This window comes from Notechis scutatus, chromosome 2, assembly GCF_049901735.1.
Source record: "Notechis scutatus isolate UNSWTSFEM ecotype Mainland chromosome 2, rNotScu1.2, whole genome shotgun sequence".
Lineage (NCBI taxonomy): Eukaryota > Metazoa > Chordata > Lepidosauria > Squamata > Elapidae > Notechis > Notechis scutatus.
The window spans coordinates 62,470,339-62,485,867 of NC_142010.1; the positions used below are offsets into that span (position 1 = coordinate 62,470,339).

At 37.6% G+C, this 15,529-nt stretch overlaps 1 protein-coding gene across 1 annotated transcript; it reads right to left on the bottom strand.

The window, feature by feature from the left end:
* Positions 1–10,207: 10,207 nt before the first annotated feature.
* RPL29 (ribosomal protein L29) lies at positions 10,208–13,662 on the bottom strand. The gene is made up of 4 exons (XM_087954909.1): positions 13,558–13,662; positions 12,464–12,508; positions 11,229–11,293; positions 10,208–10,420 (listed from the first exon to the last, which is right to left on the bottom strand). Exons 2-4 carry the CDS (start codon positions 12,498–12,500, stop codon positions 10,322–10,324), a joined length of 201 nt encoding a protein of 66 aa, XP_087811035.1. The 5' UTR covers positions 12,501–12,508; positions 13,558–13,662; the 3' UTR covers positions 10,208–10,321.
* Between the last annotated feature and the right edge of the window lie 1,867 nt (positions 13,663–15,529).

Sequence of the window (15,529 nt, forward strand, 5' to 3'; positions counted from 1 at the left end):
GGAAGGAAGGAAGGAAGGAAGGAAGGAAGGAAGGAAGGAAGGAAGGAAGGAAGGAAGGAAGAAATTGTCCAAGGTCATCCTAGAAAAAACACACTGGGATCTGATGTAGTTCTAAGGTATCTGCATAATTTCCCAATTGTTATTACTTGCCTTTGTACATTTCTTGCAAAGTTGTGAGGCTGGCATTAAATGATTGAATCTAGTATTACTGCAAAGTTATACATTATGATAAGAAACTGATACTTTCAAGAATAGGCTTGTTCCCAAAAATATATGAAATCTGTGTGTGTGTGTGCGCGCGCGCGTGCACAAATGTGTGGCATTAATGGGTAAAGTTATAACATCATATGTGTATAGCAATAGCACTTATATACCATTCCATAGTACTTTACAGCACTTTCTGAACAGTTTACAACATCAGCATATTGCCCCCAACAATCTGGGTCCCCATTTTACTGACCTTGGAAGGATGGAGCAAGATTATTCTTATCTGAGCACTTGGGATGGATTTAATCAGAATCAGAATAGAGCTGGAAAGGACCTTGGAGCTCTTCTAATCCATCCTCCTGCTCAAGCAGGAGATCCTATGTCATTTCAGACAAGTGACTGAATAATGAATGTTGTATAATGTTATATAGTAAGTGGCGGTAGAAGCAGTAGACTTCTACTAGGTATAGTCCCTCTTTTTCTGTTTCTTGCCCATTAAAAAGTAGGCCTCACTGTTGTTATCATCAAAATTTAGACTGACATTGGGCTATAAGTCAATTTCATTCAGTCTGTAAAAAATAAATTTGAAATTGAAATTTGAATGACACGTTGACCACCAAGTCAATCTACCTGCTTCCTCTGCCTGTATCCATCCAATTTTCTTGAGTTTGCTCTGGTTTTCTTCCTAATCAAATCAGATATATTTTAGCACAGCAAGTTCTGCAAACTAAACAAATGTGACTGATATATGGTTCAGGGAGTCACGTGCATTCAGAATATTGGACTAATTCAGCAAAAGCTGTGTTTGAGCTTGTTTATCATGCTAACTCAGCCATTTTGTGAAACAACAGGTACAAGATTGTCACTGAACAAATGAGGTCAGTTTCTGTACTAGACAGGCTTCTATGAAATATCTTTCTCCTCTGAGAGAGGTGGAAGCCCCATTGAACTTCCAGAGATTACAATGTTATCTAGGTAGGACAGTTTTCCTGGCCTGATGCCCTACACTTGCCCTCCTCATCAGCACCTATGTTCTGCCAGACAGTTTGGGCCCTGGCCAAGTAAGCATTCAGTATGTTGGGAAGGCATCAAGTTAGGAAAATCTTTTCTCTCTCCCAGAGAGGTCAAAATTTGCTTTATGTATGATTACAATTAGACTGCATTTGATTTGCTTATTGTACCCCATAACTGCTATTAAGTGTTGTACCTTATGATTCTTGACTCTTGACGAATGTATCTTTTCTATTATGTACACTGAGAGCATTTGCACCAAGACAAATTCCTTGTGTGTCCAATCACACTTGGCCAATAAAGAATTCTATTCTATTCTATTTTGATCTTGAATCAAATGACAATCCGTATTTTGTGTGGCTTTTGTTTTCCTTCCATGTACACTGAAATGATATTTAAAAGAGCTCAGATTCTGGAGCAGGAAGAACAGTTCCACAACACGGCAACATTCCTTTCTGCTGGGATGCTTGTAGATTTCCCAGTGTAACCTCTATGGGTGGTCCTCGACTTATGACCATAATTAAGACCAGATTTTTGATTGTATATCAATCAGACATGACAGGAACTGAATTACATTTTTTTTTTGCAGCAGTCATTAAATGAATCACTGCAGTGGCTAAGCAAACATCACAGTTGTAAATGAAAATCAATTCCTTTGAATGGGCTTTTTGTAAAACCAGAAACTGTGGTCACATGACCACAGGATGCTGCAACCTCTTTTAAAAGGAAAGCTAGTTGCCAAAGAAGCCAAAATGTAGTCACATATTGTAGGAAGTTGGCATGGTATTTTACGATGGCCCAAAGTGCTTTATAGGCTGCAAAACACTCATTCTGAGTCTGCCATAAGTCTGAATGGCCATTAAGCAATTGGTTATAAGTTGAGGACTACCTGTACTCTTTTTAAAATCTTTTTTCCAAGCATTAAGCAAACCCAACTCTATTTAGTGTTGTGATCCAAACCATGATTGGCTGTAAAACAGTCTGCAACACGCACTAGTTGGAACCTCTTCCTGCCCAACAACAGCTGCTGCAGTGACAAATCTGTCTATTGTCAATATTTGCTCTGATATTTACTGGGCACCTATCTCCAGTGACTCACATAATAGAGGGCTGCATGTGGAAATATCTGAGACCTTTTAGAAGATGTAGAATTGAGTCTTAGCAATAGAACAAGATGATACAAATAGTGTACAGTTATTAAAATGGTCAATGCCTGCATTAAAAGTATAATTGTATCACACCTATTTGAGAGAAGGTGGAATGGCTGGATCCGTGATCAGGAATGTCACTCATGGTAAGAAATATGAATTTTAATACTGATGCAGCAAAAAAACAACCCAAAAAACTAGTGTTGGTCTACACCAAATGTTGCATATGAGTCCCAGTGTAAAAATGACTCCCACCTTTGACTTTGAGGGGTTAAGATTTTACGCCTACACCAAGGCCATCTCTCAATGCAGAGGCAGACCTGATATCTTTGCCCTGCCAAAGCAAACAAGCCCCTGACTCTTCACACAATGAAGCTCTGGCCTTAGGTTGCCCGATTCCAATTATTCCATCTTGCATTGTGTCGCATGTGGCTATTTTGGTCTGGATGCTTTTCAGACCATATTTGGGAAACTCTTGTGTAGGACAACAGAGCAGAAGGTCAGGGATGACAAAGGCTTCCAACAAAGCTAGAATTTCGCAATGGCAAATGGAAAGGAGCAGACGAAAGCAGTGTTGCTGCTCACAGTTTAGGAATTTATCTCCCAGGAAAGGAATTTGTTCTGGTTTAACTAAAACTTAACTAAAAGGTTTCAACTCAGACATATTGTATATGTCTAGCTCAACATCTTAGTGTTGAGCTAGACATATACAGTATACTTAATGTTGAGCTAGACATATATACAGCCAGATATTTTTGCATCACACAGTTTGTGAGGCCTCCTGAGCTCCGTTTTCGGCTGCAATGGCCTCCTGTAAGTAACCCTCTGCCAATGAAAACAGAGCTCAAGAGGGCTGTGTGCAGCCCACCCGAGTTCTGTTTTTGCTGGCAGAGGCACTGCAGGCCAGTCTTTCACCGTTTCCAGGGTGGCCCTGCGGGCCAGATCTAATCACCCCACGGGCCGGATCTGAATGAAGAACTCAATAAAGATAGAAAGAAAACATGGCATGCTTCTCCTTCCAGCAGGATTAGTTAATGTACAACTTATGGTAAAAGATTTTGGGACTCTTGATCAGTGATAGGTCCTTGTAAAACAGAATGAATCAGCATTATATGAAGAACCAGGAATTCTCAGCTACATGATGTTTTTCTCTCCCTTTGATGATAAAAGAGGAAGGAGGTGAGAAACACACACAAAGAATACTAAATTAAGGCTCCACATCCGCACTAAATATCAACAAGCTTGATTTAGAATAATCAGGCTGTAGCATATGCATCTATTTATTCCACTCCCAAATGGAGAGCTCTTTAAAAAAGCAGAATCTTAAATGGTGGTACTCCAATGAAGGATAAAAACAGTATAGGCAGGTATACTGACCTCAGTCAACATGGTGACTGGTAATTCTAGTGGCAATGATTACAACACAATTATGTAAAGCAGTGGAATGATTAAGGGTGAGATTACAAACATAATTATATATTATTCCAGTCTCACATGAGGAAATAATTCCTGCAAACGTATGTCTCCATCAGCACTACGCACCCAACACATTCCCACGGTACTCCCAAGGATCCTCCAAATTAATTAAGGTAAAATTGGAATTGAGACAGACTCTTGGTGACTGCATGGATGTCTGTTTGGCAAATGACACAGAAATGACTTGCTGTTGTTGCAATCTGGGTTCTTTTTTTAGCTTCCTCATCTAGCCTACAGCCCTGGTATTCCCATCAAAGTAAGAAATGGTCCTGATTCTACTTCATTTTTGAGCACAGGGCTCCTAAAGGGGAAAGGAAAAGTCTGTTCTGTTTATGAGGTTAATGTCTAAACCAGCCTTCTCCAACCTGGTACCCTCCAAGTCATATGCTGATTATGTTAGCTGGGAATTTGGGAAGTCGCAACATAACTGATTCATACCTGACCTAAGGCTGTCTGTCTTTAAACAAATCACATGTAATTATAACTTTCAGACACAAAACCACAGAAGAAGGCTATTCTCGTGATTGAGAGATTATGAGGAGAAATAACTAAAACAGCTTTTGTCCCACTAAATTTGAAACACCTTTAAACAAATCATTATAATAACCTAATTCACATGTATCTCTAGGCCAGGAGTGTCAAACTCAAGGCCCGGGGGCCACATCCGGCCCGTGGGGTGATTAGATCTGGCCCGCAGGGCCACCCTGGAAACGGTGAAAGACTGGCCTGCAGTGCCTCTGCCAGCAAAAACAGAACTCGGGTGGGCTGCACACAGCCTTCTTGAGCTCTGTTTTCATTGGCAGAGGGTTACTTACAGGAGGCCGTTGCAGCCGAAAATGGAGCTCAGGAGCCTGTTTTCTCTGGCAGAGGGCTTGGGCCACCACAGGCACCCCTGACACGAGTGATGTCGAGCTGACCACACCCACTCTGGCCACGCCCACTCTGGCTCTCCGAGGTAAAATACAATCCTGATGCGGCCTTCAATGAAATTGAGTTTGACACCCCTGCTCTAGGTGATGAGATATCTTAGCAGGATATGCAAACCCATCCATTGTTGCTTAGTAATTTTATGTGAATAATGATTTTCTGCAGTTTTCACCTTGGCAATTGTGTAGTTGTAGCTATTAAAAATCAGCTAATTGCAATAGAGGGAAAAGAGGTAGAAGCAGCAAACCAGATTAATCAGTTGGGGAAGTTCCTTCTAACAGAAGGCTGAAATGTTTAGGAATTTTAACTTCAAATGCAAAGAGAAATACAGTAGGTCACATAAGACAAATTATAGATAAAAAAACCCCAGCACCCCTGCCTTCTTTAAGACCAATCAGAAGTTAATCCTGAGGATACATCCATATTGTTTTTTTTAATAATAAAAATGTCATTGAGAGTTAGGCAGCATACAGGTTTAATAAACTAATTGCTGTCTTACAATAAATAAACTTTACTTTCAGGTCCAAAGCCCCAGTGTTTTCTGGTGATCTTTCATTGATGTACTAACTAAACTTGTGTAGCAGATGACCAGGCTGAGCCTGACGGCAGAGTCAAACAGATCATAAGTTTGGAGTCTCTACACCCCTGTAAAACATCTAAGTCCAGCCCCACTTGAAGTCTTTTGACTCTTATCTGGTGCCAGTTTGCCTTGACTGTTAGTAGATCATATTCCTGTATACAGTAGATAGCATGGAATAAACCTGTAGTGCTTTTGAACATCATGCTGGCTCAAGATCAGCCTGACTCATTACAGACATCTAATAGATTCAATTTTTTTTACATTCATACTAAGACAAAAATGGAACATTAGACCAAATGAATTAGTAGAGGCTTATTAAAGGCCATTATACATATGGCATCTATTTGGCTTCAGTGTAACTCAGAAGATGAGATTCCTATCAACAAAACACTACATCTGTCAAACTTGCTCATCAGCTTGCCAAATATTTGGCTTGGAAATCTTGAAAACAAAACATTGGATGAGATTTTCCTTTGACTTTTTCATGAACTGTTTTCTTATGGGCAACTAACGACTAGTATTCTTCAGGTTAGCAATCAACTTAATTATAGTCTTAGATAGTTTAAAGGCATTTTCATCAGAAATTCTCAGGTCCCTATTTTCAATTGAATAATATTGTTAAATATGCAGAACCTGCCACCTTCTGGATAAGAGGCCATATTGCTGATTACCATATAGCTCATAGAAATAGAGAACACTGGAAAAACTTTTAAACATAATCATGGAAGAGAGGAAGGAAGCCATGATTATTATTTTAGAAGGTTATTTTAATTTTTTTGTGGGAAAGTTAGACAAGATAGCAGACTTTCCTTGTTTTATTATTTGCAATGCAGATGAAAAAAAAAAGCAAATAATCCCAAGAGTTTAAATGAACATCAGATGGTAATACTAGAAACCTGAACCTAACATTTGGCTCTATAATTCTGAACCAAATTTGAAATTCATGACCATGGGGTCTTCCCTACCAGATAAATATTGAATATATCTAATTAAAATTTTAAAACATAAAAATGTTTAATGAAATAAATTTAATAACATTATTTAATAAATGTAATAAAATCTTTACAATGTATTTAATACATTTTTTTAAAATAGTTAAATTTATTAAATTAATTTAATAAAATCTTTCCAGATTTTATTTAAGAAGTTTTATTCTATTTGGGTTGTTGACCTGTAATAAAGAATTTGAATATTTGAAATACAGAAGTTTTATACAACCTTATAAATTAATGCTTTAATGTCACTACGTATTCCTGCAATTTTGTTGTAAGTATCATAACATGTAATAAAACATGTTAAGGAACATAATTCTTGAGTTTTTCTGTACATATAAATCTTAATAAAATAAACTAAATACAATAAAACTGTATGTCACATTCTAGCCTATTACAATACTATTAGATTCTTGATTTTATCAAAATAAAAAGGCACAACATTCACAAAGTCTAAAAATGTTTCATGGCAAACTTGACAAAATAGATTTAAATCGAAGGCTATAGGAATTAACACAATCAAATATTTCACAAAAGGATTTGTAAATGCAGAAAAGATAACTAAACCAGGCCACATTAAGCTGCCGGTATTTAATGAAGAATCAGAAAAAATGCTCCTAAGCACAATTCATAGTTTTCATTAGCCATTTATCATCTATCCATCCATCAATTTATCTATCTTCTATCCATTAATTTAGAATTATTATTTTTTAAAAAATATAACATTATAAAAATTTTCAGAGGCAAGAAAATTTCCAGGGAAGCAACTGAACTCTATTAAAATTGGTTGACAAAAGAAAGGGAGGGTCCTCATGGCACCAACTATAGTGTATGCATCTACTGCAGAGTCCTTTTGGTTCCCCATGCAAGGCTTCAAAGCCATGTTTTTCGGGAGGCCAGGCGAGAGCGGAGGCCTGCCCCATCTGCAGGGGGCGGATATTCTATAGGACAAGGATAATGGCAGAATTCTTTGATTGGTGGGGTCTGCAACATACCTTCCCTGCCTGGGGGAAGAGGGATGGGATAGGTTGATGGGATGGGATGAAGCCAGTTACAGAGTCTGGGCCCATGTAGAGCTTTATGTCATAACACCTTAAATTAGACACCAAAGCAAAGTGGCACTCAGCATGGTTTGTACTCCGGTGGTGTTATATGTGCCCTTCTTTGGGCACCCAATAAACTGTAGCACATGTGGTCCCACTTTGCAGTAACTGAAGCTTCCAGATACTTTTCAAGGATAGCCCCATCTAGAGTGCATTACAATAGTCCAGTTAGGAGACATTCCATATTCTGATATTAATCTTTTAACAAGATGAGCTTTGGAAAGACAAATATGACCTCTTTAAATTGGAGATATGATTTTCATCACTAGAGAGCAACTGTGTCGAAATTGTCACCATTGGTATAGAAATCCAAAGCATTGACTGTGTGGCACTATTGAGAGCACTTAAATTAACACAAATAGGACAAAATATGGTTCTTGGTGTCTACAACCCAACCCAACCCAACCCAGGAAATAGATGCAGGCAGGGTTTCCTGGAGCAACATATCACAAATGTTTTGGCCAAAGGTGGTGCTGGATTTTAGCAAAGCATTTGGTATTGTTCCATATAAACTCATTAAAGATGTGTTCAGGCTAGGACTGAACCATTGGGTGGTTCAGTGGATAGGAAGCTGGCTTGGGGATAAATCCCAGTGTATGATTGCTAATGGGGTACTGTCAGATGAGACCAGTCACTAACAACATACAAGGCTCAGCCCACGTGTCTTGTTCTGTTCAATGTGTAAGTGATATAACAGAATTGCTAGGTAAAATTTGTCTTTTTTGCTGATGATACAGAGGTGTATAATGGAGTTGATGTTCCCAGGGGTATTTCTAACTTGGAAAATCTGGCTGTCAACCCTGGATCCATTTTGATTCAGATTTGGGGCTGCCACAAGGGAGGATGGGTAATTGTCGGAATGAGAGCGAAGTGAGAAGAGCCACATTTTTTCGCCAGAGCTCAAGGTCGAGTCGCTGGAGTTTGGAGGGGAGTTGCTGGACTTGGCGTGAGTTCAGAATGGAGGTGGATTGGAGAGTGTGACTTGAGGGTCACCAGTAAGAGGGCTGGGTGAGTTTTAGTGTAGCAGGGGAAAACACGGGAATTCAGATTCAGCTTTTCTCCCAGGTGTGCGAATGACTTCTCTAATAAATTCTTACTTGGATAGACATTTGTCTCTGAGTGAATTGAGATGGAGAGTTTGGTTGGAACATTGGCATTGCCAGAAAATTGATTAAAAATGTGAAGACTGGTGAAAAACAGGGTATAACATTAAAGGTACAAGTGTTAGAACAACTGAAAGGATTTAGGTGCTTGTAGCAGATGACCACAAAATGGGTAAAAACAGTGTGAGCAGGCTGCTAGGAAGGCAAACAACTGAGATGCGTGAATAGAGGGATCACAAACAGAATAAAGGAAGTTCAAATCCCTCAATATAGGACTTTAGAGAGACCACATGTGGAATACTGTGTCCAGTTCTGGGAATGTCACTTAAGACTGAGCAAGTCCGGAGATAGGCAACAAAGTGGTACAAGGTCTGAGGGCCAAAAAGCATCAAAAGAGATTGTAGAAACTGAGTATGTACAACTTGGAGGATAGAAAGAAAAGTGGGGGTGGAGGTGGGGGAGACATAATTGAAACCTTTAAATATATTAAGGGTGTGAATAAAGTTCTAGAAGGCAGTATTTTAATATTAAGAAAAACTAGAAACATGGGAGCATAACTTCAAACTTACAGGAGGGAATTTCAAAAGTAAAATTAGAAAGGATTACTTCAGAGAAAGAGTAGTATAAGATTGGAACCAGCTTCCAGTGGAGGTAGAGGGTCAAGCCTCAATAATCGAGTTTGATAAAAAGATTATGTAGATTAAAATATAAAGTACAATAGAAGAAAACTTTTTCAAAAACAGTATCGTTTAGGAAATTAGCTCTTTGCACAAAGCCTTAAGTGAAATTCTGAATTAAAAAGAAAACACAGAGGTGAAGAGGAACATTGTTCAGGAATAATACCAAACTGTTAGAAAATTTGAAGTGCAGAATGAGCTGAGTTTAGCTGAGAATACTGAGAAAAAAATAGGTTTCTTAAATTGCTTTAAGAAGTAACAATTTTCCAGCTATTCAGTGAAGATGTCAAAAGAATAACAAAGAAGGCTCCTTCCTTGCTCAGTCTTCTAGAAAATAAGTAAACAACAGCTGAAATACGGGGATTCTAACTCTGGAATAATATAATCAGCAAATATCTCCAGATTTTCAATGCTTTAAAATATCCACGGCCAGAGAATGGTACCTTAGGATGCTGAAGGTATTCTTATCAAATTGAGAAATCCTAGAGGAGAGGCAAAAAGGGGAAAAGAGAACCAAGGTTTAAAGACATCAGTTTGGATTATGAATATGACATTAATACTTGTGAAGATGCAAGAGCAAACTAGAGATTGAGCTACAACCATCTTGAAAATAGTGTTATTATAAAAAAAATCAGCACGTATTTGTCAGAAAATCTTGAGACTATTTTTTTGACTGAATTATTTCCATAATAGATTCTCAGAATGATGGGATATAATGTAGCTTGATTTTAATGAGGCATTGGATAAAATACCGTATAATATTTCTGATCTGCAGGCTAAATAAATATGGACTGAATTGAATGTATAAACTGAATCCATACCTTGAAAAATCAGTTTGGAATGCACATTCTTGAGCACTTTAATAAAAAAAATGATTGTGAGACACATAACACAGAAGAATAGTTACTAAGATTAAATTGTTCTAAAAACATGTTCAGAAAGTGTTAACTCTTGTAGACACGATGGAAATTTGACACTGCGTATACATATTACAGTCATTTTTATTAATATAAAATACTTTTGGGTGAAAGATGGTACATGGAAAAATTGACACCCAATTACTAATCAAGGTAGTTCACTATAGAAAGTCAGGCTGGTTATTTAGCATTTTTAGCATTATTAGCCCGCATTTTTTTCAGTCCTTTCTTGTTGTGCTTCTTTGCAAAGCGCATATTCCTCAGAAATTTGGGATCCACCTAGAAAGGGAGACAAGGATTGAGAAAACACAAGAAATATAATTTGCTTTTTAATTCACATATTATTTGGAAGTCTACTAGCACTCAAGACAGCGAAGTAAACAATTTAATGTATTTATTATTGCATTGTTTTAATGTTATATTTTATCCAATTGTAAGCCACCCTGAGTCATGTGACAGTCCTTCATAAATCTACTTAGACTGGCCCCCTATCCACTCTTCTGCCTTTTCTTGTTTTTTCAAATGGCCTTGTACGAAGGATATGTTAACTGCCTTGAATTATTTTTAAAAATAAAGGTGGGATACAAATAAAATAATCATGGACCACTGTCTGATCACACAAGCAATGCTAGAGATGTACAAAATTCACTGATTTGTGAACAGAATAGCTTGGAGAACTCTGGAATATTCTGTTTCCCCTCCAAATCATGGCAACTCATATGAAGCTTGCCATTCCAAGGATGTTTTCAAAAAATAAATCCTTGTAACTATAAGCAATTCAAGGTGTCCTAGATATGGTGTTTAGATGAAGGAAACAGGATCATTCGGAGAATGATAGTTGTATGCAATAATGGACACATACAAAATAAAATCTAAATTTCACAGGTATTTGTTATCGTTATTAGGCTTCTTTCAGATTGGGGATTTATAATATTTATGTGTGATACTGAAGTGGGATTGCTGCAGTGCTTTATGTCATGGTGTGACCATGCACTACCATTCACTGTTGTCAGGCCCCTATACACAGACACAATGAGCCAGCTGTCAATATCAGCAGAGGCAAATGAGTTGACAAGAAGGCACTCACCCCCTTCAGAGATTCATATCTTTGTGATCTGGGTTTCTTAATGCCGTTTCTGTGCCATTTGCGAGCTGTTCAGAGATAATCAGAAATTTAAGATAACAAATTAATATTATACATTTATGTTTCTCTATTAGTTTTATCTGCTTCTTTAAAAAAATAGTAAAATATCTATTTCAAGTTGCATTTTCTAGGTTTGAAAATTCTACAAACTAATGTAACAGAGTGGTTAAGAGTTTAGAATCTAATATAAGGATCATCCCAGATTTTGGATTGTGCTTCAGATAAACTTGTTACCAACATTCACTGTCATATCATAGATAAGAAGCTGTTCCTCTGTAGCAATCACATTCCTGGGCAATCAAAGCCAGTGAAAATGGGAAGACAACTGATAAATGAAACAGATGATTCTCTGCTTATTTTCTCTTTTGATATGTGGGACTACCCAAATACATTCATAATTTCTCTCATGAAAATCACTTAATTGCTTCTAAGGGTATCTTTTTATTTACATTTAATTGAAAGCCCAATATTTCATAACATGTAGGCAGTACAAATCTATCATTAATCCCAATAAGATTTCAATCTTGTTGACTATATACAATTCAGCATTAGCTCTTGTAACTTTTCTCCAATCAGAATATCCTTCCATTAATCTTAAACCCAGCATGTACTTTAATGTTTCAAACCAATTTACCAAGCATGCAATTGTTATCCATTTGTGTTTCCACACAACTTTATTCCAAACATACTTTTGCTAAAAAATAGAAATGTTTGCCTCACACTAATGGAAAATAGCATTTTACTTAAGGATAATTCTACATGAAGATTACACAGGAATCAGGGAATGACAAGGCTGGCCATAATCAAGAACCTAGGAAAGGATTACATTTCAATGTTTATGCTCAATGCTTATGTGATGACACATAATTTGCCCTGTAAAGTTACATGATTAGTCTTCTCAATGATTAGAATTGGGATTGGCTGCTTTGGAGCAGAAATGTTTACTTCCATTAAGCAGAAGGGGAAAAATGGAGTAATACTTTTTGCCTTCTCTAGTAATCTCCAATGAAACAAACCCCACTCAAGACTATACATACTTCACTCTATATTACAATGTAAGCTATATAGCACATAAATACTGAATATTGATTTAAACTACTATGCCAATATTAGTCCTTTCAAACATGGGCAAATAGAAAGATTATAGCTATTTCCATTCAATTCCCATTAAAACCTACATTGATTGTGTGTAGTATGGTTCTTGGACTTGGCCATGGCTAAACCTGTTGAAAGAAGCAAAGACAGGAAGCATTAAACATAGAAAAGGGCACAATTCTTCAAATATTTTACACTTTTTACACGAACTGATGTTCATTTGCTGATTCAGGACAGGGCCCATGACTCAAGCCTGCTTTCCACTGAAGACCTATATAATGCAGGAGCCAGAAAGAGGGCTTTAAAAATATCTGTAGACCCCTCACATCCCAGACATAAACTGCTTCAACTTCTCCCCTCCGGATGTCACTACAGGACATTGCATGCCTAAACAACTATACACAATAAGAGTCGCCCCCCCATCACATGCCATCAATCTGAACAGCTAATTCCCACATAAACTATCTTATATCTAAGGATATTTATACCGATGTAGTAGTACTATTATCCTTCTCATCTTTCCTATTACCTTCCACTATCGTTATCTTGTGATTATGTTATATTTTGTTGTCTTTAGGTATACTGAGAGCAAATTCGTTGCGTGCCCAATCGCTTGGCCATTAAAGAATATTGTATTGTATCTAATTCGACACTGCCCATCCAAGCAACTAGACGGGTAAGGCAACAATACATCACAAGTCACAATCTCCAACTACTAAAAAAAAAAAGAGCAAAACTTCATCTACTCGATTCGACAACCGACCATACGCTACCCTGTGCGTAGTAGGCGCACAACGGGCTAAAATTCCCCGTTCCAGAAAAAAGGTCCAATGCCCGCCAAGCAGCAGCGCCTTCCGAGACACGAAGACATTATTAAGTAACGCCAGAAAGCCTCATTTCATTCCTTTTTAAAACCAGCTGATCCTCCGGACTCAATCTCTCGCCCCCCGCCCCATATGCCTCTTTTCTTTCATCCTACTCCATTCCGGGAGAGTGTCCAGATGAACCATCCTTCCCCAAGCTCATCTATTTCTCCTCGCTCCCAGCAGGAGGAAAACAAATAAAATAAAAACCGTTTCGTAAGACAACTGTTTTTTCCTCCCCGCGGGAGTTTGCCACACTACAATTTCCCTCGAGGCCGATGATCGAGGATTTCGGGAGGTACAACTCAACTTACCCGTCCGCCGAAGTTCAAGCCAAAACCGGAAAAGAAGTAATTGTCGCAAAGCATTCCGGGATATCAAACCATCGAGAGACCGGTAAAAAGAAACAAGCTGTACGGACGCGCAAAAGGACGGTAGTTGTAAGGTGTCCGGCTGGAAACAGGAGTCGCGGTGGAAAAGATTCCGGATCCGAAAATGACTTTTCCGACTTTTTAAAACAAAATCTTATTTAAGCGCAGTCACATAATTAAAGAAAAGTTCTGGAGATGAGCGTATTCTGCTCTTTTCAAAATGTTGGCGGCTCTACAGGTTTCTCTCCTCACTTTATTAAATGGATCACTGCATGGCACATCGTGACATTTATCGTTTGCGTCCTGTGTATCACGGTATCGGATTGAAGGAAAAAGTATGAAAAGTGGATATTTCTCTTTAGTAAGAAAACTAACAGTGACATTCTCAATTCTAAACCCTCTGGATAAGGTGATTACATGCTTGGGTTTCAAAAATTTATCCTGTCTTCTACCCTTCGCTTCGTTTTGCTTCTCATTTTTGTAGAAACGGAGTACTGAAGAACTATCTTACCATCAGAACGACTTGCTTCACCAGATAAATACAAAAGCACCTTTTTTTGCCAATTACATTTTTTGGGGAGATGAATTTTAAATAATGCATAACAGTAGGGATATATGCCAAGAATAGGATGCTGAACCTCTATTGCTAGTGGGGAAGAGAGAAGGTTTCTTGAAAAAGCCCACCAACTGCAATTTACTGAGAAAAAGAACTGGTTTGTTGTGATTAAAACAACAACAACAGAGCAATGTCGAAATAAACCAGTTTTGCTTTTGAAAATGGATGAAGTTGCAAGATCAAGCTGATCCAGTTCCAGTACCAAAATTGTGTAAAACATTGAAAATGACTTGTTTTAACTGTGAAATTCTAAAACCTAAATTCATGTTTCTCTCACTGGGGCACTATTTAATAATAATAAGTCAAGAGAGGGAGGAAAGTTTGTGCCAAGATGCACACACATTGTACATCATTTGAATGTTCTATTTTACTATATTAATAATTTTGAAGCACTTAAATACTCCTTAAATACTAGAATTTGATAAATCCAATGAAACTCTTAACACGAGGCTACTTATAATCAGTTTTATTTTTGGCCAAAAAGCAAAAACTGGGTGACCTTGTCTCCCACCTTAAATAGAGCAGGCAGAGAGGGGAAAAGCAGTCGTATGGTGCTAACTAAACCTTCTCTTTATAGTCCATACAGCTTGTAAAGATCATCATTGCTATACAAACATTATTTCATATCGCGCAAATCTCATGAAATTTTCTCAGCACTTCTGCAAACCAAGGAACCTTAGATCGGAAAGATACATTTTAGACCAGAGCTTTGTTTCTCACATTAAGTTGCTGAGAACACATTTTAAGTTACTTACAGCAAACAGGCAGATTTTGCATTTCCAAAAAGTTACTTTACTAGGCTAAGCTTGGCAATTTGCCTGGAAACATCTTTGCAGCTGGCACACCAGGCTACAATGGAGCTTAGTTTAGCTCAACAGGGAATCCGGTCGAGTTAGGCACATTCTGTGTATGCTCTAATCCTTTCAATATATTAATAATTTTGAAGCACTTAAATACTCCTTAAATACTAAATAATAAGAAAAATACTACATTTTAAGGGGGAGAAACTAAGCTGCAAATTAAAGAAATATTTGTTCAAATTTCATTTTTTTCATAAACCATGTGGACACAAAATCTTATATTTTTTTCTGAGAAGGTAATAACTTCCTGTGTATCCCAATCAGTTATCACCTGGGAAATTTCCAGCAAGCTGTTTTGACTCTTGTAATTAAGCCAAGTGAAGTTACAAATTTTGAGTTACTTATGCTGCATTATAGGCTTTTAAGATATGTAATGAAATTTGAACTGCCTGAATGAAATATTGAGGCAATGCAAAAAAGATTAAAAATAACTGTAGTT